The 15,335-nt window shown below is 48.1% G+C and overlaps 1 protein-coding gene across 3 annotated transcripts in view; it reads right to left on the bottom strand.

The window, feature by feature from the left end:
- The window catches only part of Snx30 (sorting nexin family member 30), a 127,039-nt gene that overhangs the window by 25,806 nt on the left and 85,898 nt on the right, over positions 1–15,335 (bottom strand). For all 3 annotated transcript variants that reach the window (XM_087547969.1, XM_087547968.1, NM_001106651.1), the window contains 4 exon segments: positions 12,177–12,372; positions 10,608–10,807; positions 5,414–5,500; positions 3,296–3,448 (listed from right to left, as the gene is read on the bottom strand). In XM_087547969.1, the coding sequence (XP_087404095.1) occupies positions 3,296–3,448; positions 5,414–5,500; positions 10,608–10,807; positions 12,177–12,372 (636 nt within the window).

Genomic DNA, 15,335 nt, shown 5'->3' with positions numbered 1-15,335 from the left:
CTGAGGCTGGTGAAGAAGCCAGACTGAGAAGCCTGTCCTAAACAAGGGAAGACTAGTCAGCCCCAAGGAGCTTGCTTCCAGCCATGGACTGGAAGGAGGCCCATAGTATTCTAAATTCAAGGCCACCCCTCATAACTGCAAGGGTCTTTCTTCCTATCCCAAGAGGAACATGCTGACCATTCTTTGCAGTCATCAAATGACTTACTTGGGACTTGCATATGTCGTTCCCTCTGCCCAGAGTATATGTTCATCAGATCTTTGATTCTAACATAAGGCTGCTCCAAGATTCCATAGGCTGGTCTTTCCTGACCACTCCCCTGGCCCCAAGTACTTTTGTCCTTGCTTCTTCCCTTTAGCAGGCTTATTTCCCCCTTACCCCTGGGAATCTATCATTAATGCTTCTCTGATGGACTCAGGATGCTACAGGGCTGTGCAAGTCTGCCATTTATCAGCTCTCTACAGAATCCCTTGCATATGAAAAGTGCAGAGAAGCCGAGGCCAGGCCTCAGACAGGCCCTGTCTGCAGTACAATGGGAAGAAACAGATGCAAGCCCTGAGTCTGCACTCTGGGAGTTTAGAGATGGTGAGTTCATCCACAACCGGCATGGAGGCACTGGGCCTGGCTGGTTTTGGACTGTGAGGTAAGAGCATTGAGGTTAACTTTAAGTTGAGCATCTGCCTCATGTTGGTACACTCTGGAAACTTGCAGTGCATTTTTACTTTGCCTTTGCAATTATCCTGCAAAGAATGATTAGCACTGACCAATGAAGACTGAGAGGATAGGCAGGTGCCTCACCCAACCCACGGCCAGCAGGAGGAGGCCGACTTCCCTTGGAGAGAGCTTCCTACCTTTCGGGAGGCAGGACTGTCGCCAAAAGACCCCTGTCTCCTAAGCTGGCTGTGTGGGAACAATCCAGACTGATGGTTCTATCAGTTAAATACTTACAGTTTGGTACTCCAAGGCTGGTCAGCATGGGAGGAATTTTTAAACTCCTGTGAATGATGGTTTCAATCATAAAATTCTCTTTGTTACACCACCTACCATGATCCTCGAGTCCTGAGTCCTGCAATCCTGACTAGAGGTGAAGGGAGAAAGGACACATGCATGCACGCACACACACACACACACACACACACACTCTCTCTCTCTCTCTCTCTCTCTCTCTCTCTCTCTCTCTCAGTAAAGCTGGGATCAGGAGGGGGTGTGCTCACTGTGATTGAGGGCTCCTATTGCCAGCAACATGGAACCTCAGTGAGTTTATTAGGAATAACATAGGGGTTGGGGTTGCTAGTGTCTGAGGATCTCTGTAGGTGATCTTCACCTGGGAGAAGGAAGCAGCAGTTCTAGTCTTTGAACCTGCTGATCGATTGTTCACAAACACTTGTACTCAGAAAGCTTTGCTGACCCTCAAGCTTGGCACATAGGATGTAATGCATTTGCCACTATCCACGGGTTGGAGGCCTCGGGGACTTGGAATGGTTTAACAACACACATACACTCAGGACTTTGGCTTACTCAGGGCTCCTCTGATACCCACACCACTTGGTGGTTAAATTTAACGAGCAGACAACTGCTAAGCGTCCAGAGCAGATCCAGTTCAGAAGGAGCAGGAAGGGACCTCAGAGAAAAGGCATGGAAAGGTGGAGGGCAGCTCGCTCCCCCAGCTCCCTTTAGTACATCAGGCAGAGTGCAGGCCCAGTCATCTAAGCCTCAGGAAAGCTGGGAGTGTCCTATGGTGTGGGCCGCCCAGGTGCTGTTTGAATTTTGATGCTAATTCTGCTTCCTCTGGAGGGGCTGCCCTGATTTCAGATGAACCTTCTCCCATTCTGACTGGTCAAACAGAGGCTAGAGCCTGTGACTGGACAGTGGAAGGGAAAGTGGGTCTGGGAGTTTTAGAGAGGGAGAAGAGAAGGGAGGAGGAGGGGAGACAAGGAGATGAGGAGAGAGAGGAAGACAAAGACGAGGTGGAAGGAAGATGGAGCAGAAGCATGTGGCTTGGAGAAGCCACAAGTTCTAAGGGATCTCGTATCTGGGGAACAGAATAGTGCAGTGGTGAAGCTGCCCAATCTAGGTGCATAGCTTATAAATATTATAACTGAGGTGTGTGTTCTTTACATGGGCTTATTGGGGTTGGAGATTTACCACAACAGTCCTAGGACCACAGTCTGGGAGACAGGCCTGTCCCTGGGTGAGAGGCTGTCCTGTTCCCAACAGCCAAATTTCAAGGCCAAGTTATTTCAACTGAAACTGGCCAGTGTTTAACTCCAAGTTTAGGCTACAAAAGGACATCAAGACTTATTGCCAGAAATGACTTCAAATTAGATACATAAGAAATGAACCTTAATTTCAGGAGATAGCTCTTTTACCCTCCCCTCCTGTGGGGTGTGTGTGTGTGTGTGGGTGTGTGTGTGTGTGTGTGTGTGTGTGTGTGTGTGTTCTGCAATGTAATTCCACATATCTTTATTTAAAAAGTATGTCTTAAAGTTCAACATTAAAAACAAATATTATTGTGGGCTGGAGAGATAACTCAGGAGTTAAGAGCACCTGACTGCTCCAACCATCTGTAATGGGACCTAATTCCTTCTGGTATGCATGATGTCTGTCAGCTTCAAGAGATGACTAGAGGGGTCCACAACACAGTGAAAATGGAAACCCCTTTATATAAAACCACAAGGAAACATGAAGCAACCCCAAAGCCTCCATTAACTCGGAGTGCACACATGCTGGTATCACGGTGTGGGAAACAGCCAGCTTCCCACATCAAAGAGCCATTCCTCCAGCCAGAGTAAGCCTAGGAGAACAGGGCCTCAGCTTTGAAACAACACAGTCCTGCAGGGCACTAGGGTAGTTCACATGAGGCAATGTTAAAGATGGGACAAGGGGGATCATGTTTGGGGATTTCTAGAAGATACCTGTGGTGGTTTGAATATGCTTGTCCCAGGGAGTGGCACTATTTGGAGGTGTGGCCTTGTTGGAGTAGGTGTGTCACTGTGGGTGTGGGCTTTAAGACCCTCATCCTAATTTCCTGGAAGCCAGTATTCTGCTAGAAGCCTTCAGATGAAGACGTAGAACTCTCAGCTCCTCCTGCACCATGCCTACCTAGATCCTGCCATGTTCCCACCTTGATAACAGGCTGAACTTCTGAACCTGTATGCCAGCCCCAATTAAATGTTGACCTTATAAGAGTTGCTTTGGTCATGGTATTTGCTCACAGCAGAAAATCCCTAAATAAGACAACACTCAGGAAAGGCTATGGTTACTAGGAAGCGTGGTGACATGGGGCCTCCTCCTCACCTTCTCATAATACTGGATATTCTTGTCAGCCAAGCCCACGAGCAGCTGCCGGAAGTCATTTCGCTTGTTGCCCTGCCACCTCTCCATATCAGCCTTCAGGTCTGCGTTGAAGCACTCCATCCTGTCCTGGCACTTCTCCACATCTGCTGGCACCTGCAAGGGAAATACATTCTTGGCTCTGAGGTGCAGTTGGGTTTCCACAAACATGATTCCAAATTAAAATGTCAAAGTGCTCCCTGAAAATCAGACCCTGGAAGGGTTTGTAAAAAGCACTATCTTACCCCAAGAATATCTGACCCTTCCAAGCAGAGCAGAGACACATGGGGAGCCACCCTCTGTGTCAGAGTAAGACGGTGTGGAGTCTCTTTAGGATTTACTCAGCCGTGCTGACAAACAGGTACAGACCTAACATACATGGCAACAGTCCTGGGCTCGGTGATGTGTTGTGTCAGAACTGGAGGAGAAGGGGCCCCTGCTCTGGTCACATGAACTAGTCCAGTACTGATGATGTCTGAGAACCTTTCCTCGTTTATCTGCGTGAACTGAACAAGGAGATTAGCAGCCAGGTCCCTCCTCTGGACTCCACATCTCTGGGTGGCAGTTCACCACAAAGTTCAAGAACAGAAGGGAAGACATTGAAGGGTTTTTAAAAACTGAGGCATAATATAGCAAGCGGCTTCAAGTTTTCCTTAAGGCTTAGAAAGGCTTTCTCAAAAGGGAAGTGTGTCCCCGGGTCTTTCGACCTTCACCTTGCTGTGTGAGTTGCATTCATCGCACATGGCTAGTGAGGGCCTCCTGGTCACGTGGTTCTCCAACGCCAGACTTTCTGTCCTATCTACAGTACTCCACTGGGCCCGTATGGTGATCAGGTTCAGCATGCCCAGAGTTAGGCCAACTCTTGCCAGAGCAAATGCTGCCTGAACCCCGAAAGGTTTAAGTCCCCAGACTACTGAGCTCAAATGTCCCCAAGCTACGGGAGTGACTACTTTGAGTCAGTTCTACCAACCAGAGCAATGTCAACGTGGCCTGGGCAGGGCCGAGGGCCTGGGCACCTTCCCGTGTGATGTATGAATGCCAGGACTGCTGATAGCTGGCACTCAGGCTTGCAGGTAGCTCACGCTGCGACTGCGCCTGAGGTACTGCTAATCATGTTCCTGGGTCTGGCAGACACTGGAATAGAAATATCCGAGGAAAATGGATGGGAGCCGTCTAGCTCAAGGTACAAAAGATTGGGGGCTGGGCCATCTGTTAAGGCCTCAGATGGCAAAAAAATGTCTGAATGGAGGATAAACTACAGCGTCCACAGGCTCCTTCATGTCAGTTGGGGAAAGACTGGGATGTGGTGGTCTACGGCGTCCATGGTTCTTCTTGTTGGCTCGTTTGTTCAATGCTCAAACTCTCCTTTGTATGATGCAGTGCAGGGTGCTATCCTAAATCCACTTGAAATGCATTACAAATATACCGTCTTGAGTTCTTGTTGTGGGCAGGACATGGGCATTTCCATGCCCTAACATATAAATCTTTACCTGTGTCCTTCTCGAAGCAAGGCCCAAGATTCATGTAAGATGCAGGCAGCTTTCAAATTCCAGTGTGGATCCATGGTAACACATGAATCAACGTAGCAGACATGCATCCACCTGCCATGGTGGCATACTGGATACAGACACGTCTGTACTCTGAAAGGCCAGCCAATCCCCAGAGCTACTCTGTGACTCACTTCTCCGCCCCCTCTGGGTCCCAGATGACTAGTACAGCATCATGCAAGGCGATCATTAAAAAAAAAAAAAAAAAAAAAGCATAACTGAAGTGAAGGAGTGCCGTCTCTGAGGTCCGGTCTGGGCTGTACATTGCCCAAGTCTGCTCCAGGGTGGAGAGGGCACATGACTAACTCTGACGTCAAACTATTTGCCCAAACACCGGTCCTTACTGTTTTCTTTTTAACAACATTCCCTACTCCCATCCTTTCTATGAATACAAATACAACTCCCAATCAAACAAATAAGAAACAGAACACCCGATGGGTAGAGGCAGAATCTACTCTTCACTCTAAGAATGAGAGTCAGCATCAGCGGGGAGCCTGCAGCCCCCAAACCACCCTTGGCTGGGTGTTGTCCTTACCTTGGGGCGATCTTCTTTCCTCAGAGCCACAGCTTCCAGTTTGGCTTCATACTCTGCATGAACTTGGTCCCTCTTCTTCAACACACCCTGTGGAAGGTAGAGAGAAGCACACAATGTCTTCGAAGGGGCCTCCATCTTCAAGCCCTTGCCAAATCACAGTGCCCTGGGCCCGGCCTTGTGCCCCAGGACAGGGATTATGGTCCAGAAGCTACTCATAACACCAGCTCTAAGGGCAGGAGGCAAGAAACCCACCAGATGGTGACAGCAACAAATTTTGGGAAGAGCAAGTCGGGGATACTGCCATATTGTGGGGCCCTCAGCTTAACCACATACAAAGTCCTCAGGTAAATGCTAAGCTTTATGCTTAAAATGCAGGGCTGTCTCTGAGTTCAGTGAAAAAAATCTTAGGAATTGACAAAATTCATACATATTTACTCTGCCACGAAGTGTTCTAAAATACATGCATATTATGGTATGGCTAAATTGAGCTGCTTAAGATACATTACTTCATACTTATTTAAATCTCCTCTCAGCAGTTTTCATAAATACACTAATCGGCTACCCTCACTATGCTATATAGAATGACTACGGGAAGTCTTGACTCTGATCTGTTGGCTGATCCCTGGTAGATTGATCTGCCCATCGTTCCATTAGCCACTTGTTTGTTCTATATTCTGGGTCCCTATGTGAGGGTTCAGTCTGAGAGAGATCCTGATATCTGAGGGGATGTGTGTACAAGAACTCTGAGTTCTTCAACTCATACAGCCAGCTTGCAAGGAGGGGCAGCAAATGGGCCCAGTGACATCCAGCCTGAGAGGGACAGAGATGTGGGGAAAGGCATAAGGACACTCAGTCCTCAGCCCACAGGTCACCAAGACAGTTTCCAATCATAAATTCCACACAGGGACCTCCTAACACAGCATGCAGCGAAGATTAGAAACTGCCATCACTCACCTCCCATTCACTTTCTCCCCACACACTCAAGAATCACCAACAGAGCTTTCTGTGCTGACAGAAACGGCTCTAACACAGCCGTTACTAGCCCCATCTGCCTACAGAATACCTGACATGAGGCTCGTGTGACTGAAGAAATGGGTGTGTGTGCATGTGTACACACACCCCCTCCACGGAATGCTGCACATCTTACTGGGGAAAGCAGCATTTTCAGTCTAGCCTGTCAGGGAATGACGCTACACAGACGTGTAGCCTGTTGGTGTGACAAGAATCTCAGAACCAGCGTTCTTAAGACAATGCCTTGGGACTGTAAGTCCACAGTGTGGTTCTCTCTCTTGTTTACCATGTCACTTGGTCACTTGAGGATGCCTAGAGTCCTGAAGGGGGATGTGAGAGAAGATGCATCACCCTGGATGGTTACCATAGTCCAACTATTCATGCCATTCCACAAGGAGGGCAAGAGGACCTCAGATCTTGCTTTCTGCCTGTCTGAGCTGCTCTCCTATGAGCCTATGCCACCCCAGCTCACCTGGAGCAAACGGGATGTTGTCTTCATGAGCAGGCTATGGGAAGACCTGGGCTTGCATCATCCCAGATCCCTGAACAGCATCGAAGCTGCCAACCACCTGGCGGAGGCGAGGGACCTAGAACCAACTGTCTAAATGAGGACACTTGACATGGTGACAATATGGGACCTGTCTGAGGCCACACTGCTGGCTGGCAGGACAGCAGCAACTCAGTTTCCACCGTCTTCTGACTTCACAGTCTGACTATACGTCAGCCATGCTGAAGGCTGGGCACCTTCTCTACACACTGCTGGCCATGTTAAAGATGGCTCCCCACTCCAATAACACAGTCTCTGTGGATACAACTGGCCAAACCAGCCTTTGACAGTTAGAGAGGGTTGACCCCATATAATGGGGTAAAAGCCAAGAGTCCCCCCAACCTGAGACTCTCTCCGTGTCACGAGCGTTCCACCCTATTTCTGCCTTTCAGTATCCTGATTCATCAAAAAGGGGCAGAAACAAACAAGGAGACCGTATTGGAGGCAGCATGATGTGTCACCAAATGTGGGCAGGACTGAGGGTTTGGGGACAGGGTGAATTTAATTTGAGACAGAATGAGCTTGTCTTGGATAGAGGTTCAGAAGTAGAGCACGTCAGCAAGACTAACTGGTCCTAAAAACCTGGAGCTTCACTAGTGTTCTGTTCACTGAAGAGACTCAGCTTACTGCTCAGTTTAACAAGAACACACTGAGGGGAAAAAAATTAAAAATGGGAAGAAATTATATAATAGTTAAGAAACCTATCAATAAATATAAGGATTCCGATGGATTTGGGGGGAAGGACTATAAAGATTGTGAGACAATTTGAGCACTACTGAATATGTGACCACAGTTTAAGAAACTGTTTTTTTAATTTCTCTTCTGTCTTTCCCTCTGCAAACCCCAGTAACCATCCTGTTTCTGCTACTCTCACTCCCACCCACTCTGGACATGTTGGAAATTTTCTACAAAGATTCATCAAACAATACAAACATAATACATCATCTAAAACGTTTGCAATGCACCAAGAGTACCAGTAGGAGACTTAGAACTGTCAATCATGACAGGCTTGTGGCAAATGGCCTACAATGTGGAACAAAGCGACCTGGAGGAACCACAGGCATATTCTGCAATTTGACTTCCAATATCAGCACTGGGTTTTCTCCAAGAAAATTCCACAGTTGTGGAATACACCAGAGATCACAATACATCTCCCCAAGCTAAGGCCACGCCTTCCTCTACTGAGGCTGTGAGCTCACAAGCTGTGGGAAGGGAACGAGGCTTCCTCAAAGGCTCACTCTGGTTCATTCAAAGCTAGTACCAGTAACTACCATGGAGGCAAAGACAGCAGGACCTGCTGAACCCTGCAGGCTACCCAGCATGTGCAGGAGAGGAGAGCAAACAGGCCTCCAGTAAACTCTCCATTTCCCTTTTCCTAGCAAACTCCAAGGCTCTCACACAAATACAAACAGCAGAATGTTTGTAGGCATGGTACTGTACATCTTTAATCCCAGCACTTAGAAGGCAGACGCAGAAGGAGCTCTGTACTCTGTAAATTCAAGGGAGCCTGGTCTGTACAGAGAGCTCCAGGCCAGCCAGGGCTATATGCAGAGATCTTGTCTCAAAATAAAAGATCAGAAAGCTTTTTTGAAAAGACTCTTAGAGAAGTAAAACATGGAAACAGATTTTTAGGCAGCATGAATTCGCAAGGGTGCCAATGAAGACATGGATCACTGACTGAAAATCTTATCCAAGCACCTTGTGCCTCAACAATGCAGGCTCTGCTGTGGGTCACCCCGCACGTCCCTGAGCAGTCTCCTCCTTTATTAGCTGGCTTACCTCAGCTTGCACTGGGCAGAGCTCCACTTCAGAGGCTGCCAATCAACACTTCCTCTGCACCATGCCCTTCCCCCACCACACTGTGGGCAATCCTCCTTCCTGCCCCACTAACCTGACTGCAGTATTATGGGGACCCGTGGTTAGAAACTCAGTACAATGCTTCATCCCAGTACACGGGGTGAAGAGGAGGAACAACCCCCTACTTCCTGCCGTGCCTTCGGCTGCTCCCGAAACCCAGCCCCACACTGCAGTCGGTGTTTTAGATACCAGGTAGATCTTTGCTACCAGCAATTTAAAATCCTGCTCTAACCACAAATGTATATTATTAACATACTTGCCACGTGCTAGGCTAGAAAAGCCCTAAACTGTGTGCTTATTGCATTCTGTCTGAGTGAGGTTGGGGAGCATCTTGATGAAGTGTGTACAAGAGTCCAGTCCACACAAACCCCAGGGATTGTGAAAGTCACTTTTTGTTTACAAAAACAAGCACTGTTACCCTTGTGTTCTGGCTGGTTCTGTGTGTCAACTTGACCCAAGCTGGAGTTATCACAGAAAAAGGAGCCTCCCTTGAGGAAATGCCTCCATGAGATCCAGCTGTGAGGCATTTTCTCAATTAATCATCAAGGGTGGGAGGGCCCCTTGTGGATGGTGCCGTCCCTGGGCTGGTGGTCTTGGGTTCTATAAGAGAGCAAGCTGAGCAAGCCAGGGGAAGCAAGCCAGTAAAAAGCATCCCTCCATGGCCTCTGCATCAGCTCCTGCCTCCTGACCTGTATGAGTTCCGGTCCTGAATTCCTTTGGTGATGAACAGCAATGTGGAAGTGTAAGCTGAATAAACCCTTTCCTCCCCAACCTGCTTCTTGGTCATGGTGTTTGTGCAGGATACAAACCCTGACGAAGACACCTTGTAAGCAAAGTGAAAACATTTGGTCCATTTAAAATAACTCAGGATGCCTCCTATACTTGCCCCTCCTTTCATCTCCCTATCTGTATCTGTGCTAAAAAGCAACGTAACAGATGAAGTAAGCTGCAGGTTTGGGTCAGAAGTTTTGGTTTTTCAAGCTCTATTCCAATAATTGCCAACCAGGCCTCTGGGCTAGGCAGGGGCACACCTGTACCTCTGTGCAACTGCAGTTAACACAGGATGTATCTGTCTGGAAGTGGGAGGATTGGAGTTCGGGGCCATCCTTGGAAGGCTGCTTGGAAGTGGACTTCCAAACAGAGCTTTCATACTGTTGGAAGGCAGACCTTTCTTTCTCTGCCTGGCTCCTTTCTCTGCTTGCAGTTGTGTTCACCAGCAAACAACTTTTTTTTGGTCTTACTTTTTAAGATTTCCTCAAACTGCGGTTTCCAACTTTACTAATCTTATTTAACAAACCATATACTTTTAACTAAATTCGTAGGCAATATGGGTGATTTGCCGGCTATGTCTGTGCAGCTTATAAGTGCCTGTGGCCTGAGGAGGCTGGAAAGGGATTCTGGAGACTGGATCTACGAACAATCGAGAGCCACCAAGTAGGTGCTGGGAATTGAAGCCAGGTCCTCTGCGAGTGCAGCCAGTGTGCCTAACCACTGAGCCATCTCTCCACCCCCACAGACTGTGTTCTTAATCCCCTAAGTTATCTGACCATCCTTCCTCCACAGCGTCCCTCTCCTGTTAGCAGCAGTATTATTTTTGCAGTATTCGAACACTGAGAAAATTTCCTCCATTTAATTCACACCCTCTGTTCAGCATACGACGTCCTATTTATTTGACCTTGGTATTAGATTTCCCAAATAGAAAGGAGGGATGTACACCACATGCACACAGGGAATAATTCATAGGCTTTTGGTGAATGTGCAAAAAGCAAGCCAGCTTACCTTCATGGAGTCAGAGTATAGAATGTATTCCCTGAGCACAGGCAGAAACTCTTCTGTTATGTCATCCGTCAGCTCTTCCAAGGCTGTGGAGCAGTTCCCAATGCAGGCTGACACACCCTCCAGGGGCTCCGCCAGCTCACCTTCCAAGGCGCTCCACGTAGAATACACAGGCCCATACTCCCTCAGCTCCACGAGGTACTCTACAGGAAGAGAAGGCAATGGTATCTGCCTGGGGAGCACTCACTGGTGTCACTGATTTAGGGATCCACAGCCCAGACCTCTCTGCGGTAGAACGCACAGCCTTGGCTCCTCTCTTTCCTAGACATATTCTCCTGACATTTTTAATACCTACAAGCTAGTGTAAGTTATCACTAGCATACAAATCTAGGATTCTTGTTAATAGGAACCTAAATACCTTATGGGTGAAAATAGTTAAGAGCCAATCCAGTGAACTTCTTCAAAAATAATTCTTCACTCATGCTGCAAGTGAAATGTTTTGGAAAGCAATGGGGGAGACTTTCTTTTTTTTTTTTTTTTGGTTCTTTTTTTTGGAGCTGGGGACCGAACCCAGGGCCTTGCGCTTCCTAGGCAAGCGCTCTACCACTGAGCTAAATCCCCAACCCCTGGGGGAGACTTTCATATATGTTCAGAGGCCTCATATCCCCCAGGACTGGAGTTATAGATGGTTGTGAGCCACGATGTAGGTGGTAGGAACTGAATGCAGGTCTTTTTCAAGAGCAACAGGTGTCCTTAACTTGAGTCATTTCTCTAGTACTTGAGGGTGGGGGCTTTTTTTAAAGGAAAAAAATCAGAGGCAATGGAAGAAAACAATGGGGTTATGGGAACATGCTGCTAGAAGAGATGTGGTCTCACAGAGGCAGACTCACTCCCTCCTCAATGCTCCTGTCTACCAGTGGTTTTAGGGAACAAGAAAAAAAAATTATTTCTTTACCCTACAAGAGTAAACCCAGCCCCCCATTTGCTCGGGGTCCCTGTCATTTGACAGAAAATGGCTGCCGTGTTTAACTGAACAGGCCTGTGTGATGTGCCTCATGTCTCAGCATGATTGTCATGCTGCTCAGTGTGTCTGCCTACACCCATGTAAGGGGACAAGGTCAATCAGGCGACCATGGAAGGAGGAGGGTAGACAGGCAGTGGTGGTGACAAGGACAGCCTCAGGTGTGAGCAACTCCCCAGGTCAGAGGAGAGGATGTGAGGTGATGTAGGCAGGGAGGAGCAGACAGTAAGCTCGAAAGCTCACTGGGTCACAACCTTGGCAAACATGGCAACACATTCTTCTTTTGAGCCATCTCTCGGCTATGCTTATTTCTGTAATCATCCTCCGTGCAGGAGGGCATGGGAACAGCAAACAGACGCTGAGTGCAAAACGACAAGGACTGAGTGCAAAGCACCTCCAGGCACCACTAACCCCTCCCTCTTGGTATCTGTTTTTTATGCAGAACGAGGCCTGGTTCTGTCACTGCAGAGTGTCTGCAGGTTACTTCAAGCCAGCATAATGCACGTCATTCCTGACACTCTGGGCACCGCCAATCTCAACAAAGAGCTCACCTATTTCTTCTTTGATGATCCGCTGGGCTATCCGATCAATGGTTCCCAGTTTGAGTGCAAAAGTGTCTAAGTAGTCACCGATGGCTGCAAACTCCAGAGGCCGACTCCGCAGCTTGTAGCCTCCAGTGACATGCTTGACCGACTCCCCCACTCTGGTCAGCAGTGCTATCCCCTGCTTCTTGTAGGCATTCAGGTCCTGCAGACAACAACGTAACCTCTCAGTCACCAGCCAGGGCTGAGGGAACCAGCTTCCGAAGGCAGTGTCTCATTAGAAGGAAGAACTAGAAGGCAGGAGCTGTTGGGGTCACTGTGGGAACTCTTTTCCTGTGGAGGCCAAACAAACACCTGCCTGCCCTTATAGGCAAAGCAGAGTGTAAGTCTAAAGTCCAAACGGAGGAGCCTGCAACAGGAAAGTCTCATCCCAGCATGAATGACGACTTCCTCAAAGCTGCAAAGATAGGTATCTCCCTCGGCCAAATGTCCAGAGTCTATATACACTAGCATCTCCCAAGGCCACGAGGCCACACAGAACTAGGAAGAATTATACACAGCTAGCTGTGAAGTAAGAAGGGAGTGGCTGAGAGGAAGTGAGTCCACAAAGCCCTCCACCACACACATGCCCACCTAGGATGGGATCTATCAGTAGTCACCAGGCTCCATACTTGCAGAAAGTCACAGCTACTGTGACAAGAAGGAGAGCATTCTACAGCAGACTGCCCTGCCCCCAGACTCATATCCACATGCTCATGTCACATGTCAACATGGCTGGCCCCCAGACTCTCCAGGCCAGTGGCTCTCAACCTATGGGTGGTGACCCCTTGGGAGGGGTGTCAAATGACCTTTCACAGGGGTCCTGCATATCAGATATTTATACACTGAGTCATAACAGCAGCAAAATTAGTTATAAAGTAGCAGGGAACGTAGCTGTTTGGTTGTGGTATCTCTACAACATAAGAAGCTGTATTAAGGGTTCCGGCATTAGGAACTACTGCAATAGTTCAATGCTCCCCGACTTTAAATACAACACTCTACCACAATTTTTAAAACCTCTGGCAAAAATTCACCATGCTGTCTTTAAGACAAAATTAAATGCCTGAGGGTCATTTCATTCCTCACTCAAACCCAACTAGGGACACAGGAGGGTGAGAGGAGGGAGCTGAGAAGTCAGAGGAGCACGCTAGAAGACTGAGCACAACTGACCCTGTGGACACATCCTAAATTCAGAATTTCCTGTGGGTCAAGGCAAAAGTGGGAAGTGGGTTGGGCCTTTAAACTTCTTGTACTGAATTTTAAAAGACAAAGCACACAGCATGGTGGCTTCTGCCTTTGGTCCTAGCACTCAGGTGTTGAGGGAATCTTTTATTCTGTGTGTGGAAGCATCCACCTGTCAATAAAAAGCCTATGGCCTGCTAGCTCAGGCAGGAAATAGGGAGGCGGAAGTTCTAGTACACAGAGAGGATTCTGGAAACAGAGTCAGATGTGTAAAGATTTGCCCCAGACCCAGAAGACAGTCACATGAAACTGAGGACCAGGTAACCAGCCACTTGGCAAGACTCAGAACAGAATGAATAAGTAATTAAGCGAAGAGCTAGTTGGGGAACAAGCAAAGCTTTGGCCTTGGCATTTATTCATGAAATATTGTCTCAGAGTCACTGTTTCTAGGAACAAAGTTGACAGGCAGAAAAACAAGAGGTTACAATTGGCACTAACTATACCAGGAGGTAGCGGCAGTGAATCTCTGAGTTCAAGGACAGCCTGGCCTACATAGTAAGACCCTGTGCCTCAAACCAACCCACCAAACAAACAAGCAAACAGCTCTTAGGACTGAGCTGGTGGTACATGCAGGTCATTCCAGCACCAGGGCTGAGAAAAAGGATCAGGCACTCAAGCTAGCACAGGCTACAGAGTGAGTCCTGCTGTCATCTCTGTTCTGCTGCTGTGAAGAGACACCAAGACCAAGGTAACTCTTATAAAAGAAGGCATTCGACTGGGGCTTGCTTGCAGTTTCTGTGGTGTAGAGCAGTACTGTCATAGCAAGGAGCACAGTGACATGCATGGTGCTGAAGAAGCAGCTGAGAATTACATCCTGATCCACTGGAAAAGACAGATAGACAGACAGACAGATCCTGATCTACCGGTTGGGGTTGGGGGACAGACTGACAGACACTGGGTCTGGCGTGGGCTTTTGAAATGTCAAAGCCTGCCACCTCAAGTGTTACACTTCCTCCAACAAGGCCACACCTCCCAATCCTTTTCAAACAGTGCCACTCTCTGATGATTAAGCATTCAAATCTATGAACCTATGGGGACATTCTCTTATTCCAACTACCACAGTCCCTATCTCAAAACAGCAACAACCAAACACTGCACAGCGTTCCCTGTCAGGGAAACAAGCCTCCTGATCCCATGACTTCCAATCGGTTCCCACTGAGCTTTCTTACACTCTCCCAGAACCACCGGCTTCTTCTCGGGGGCTTGACTAGTTTGGGATGAGAACATGCTATCACCCAGAGGACTGTCTTGTAAATGCTGCCTCTAAGTGCTTCATCTAAGATCTTGGCCTCACTGCACACTGTAAAACACTTCCCTTCCCAGCTTAGTGCCTGACTCTGGCAGCTGTGACTACTCAAGGGACCCTTGTCAAGATGGGGCCTGTTGCTATCATAGGAGGAAGATCATCAGACCCGTACCTGAGACTCTAGCCATTCCTTCCTAGACCTCCCTGGCCTGTGTGTAACCCTCCTTGGTACTTGGCGTGAGCATATACGTAGCACAGAAGCTAATGGGAGGGAGTATTCATCTGTGCAGCTACAGGAAGTCATGACCTACACTTGGGTGAGACTGTTGTGAGGCTGTTTCAGTCACACACGCTCCTGTAAGTAGCCCCTTCCCTGTGGGCTATAGATAAAACCCAATTGACTGGCTCCGCTCTGGAGGAATCATTATATTGGTCTGTCATTGGTCTCCTATCTTGGGAAATAATAAATGTTGACACCTCCCTCCAGGGAAGTTCACACAACAATATGTTAAAGAAGAACACAGGAGGGTTAGTGGGAAGAAACCCTCTACTCATGAGTAGAGAGTTTCAGCTTTCTAAGAACAGAAGTTCTTTTTCTTCAGATAGGGGTGGTGGGGTGTAGGGTGTGGGGTGGTGGTGGT

The sequence above is a fragment of the Rattus norvegicus genome, chromosome 5, assembly GCF_021556685.1.
Source record: "Rattus norvegicus strain SHRSP/BbbUtx chromosome 5, alternate assembly SHRSP_T2T, whole genome shotgun sequence".
Lineage (NCBI taxonomy): Eukaryota > Metazoa > Chordata > Mammalia > Rodentia > Muridae > Rattus > Rattus norvegicus.
This window is presented reverse-complemented; position numbering and strand designations above follow the sequence as displayed.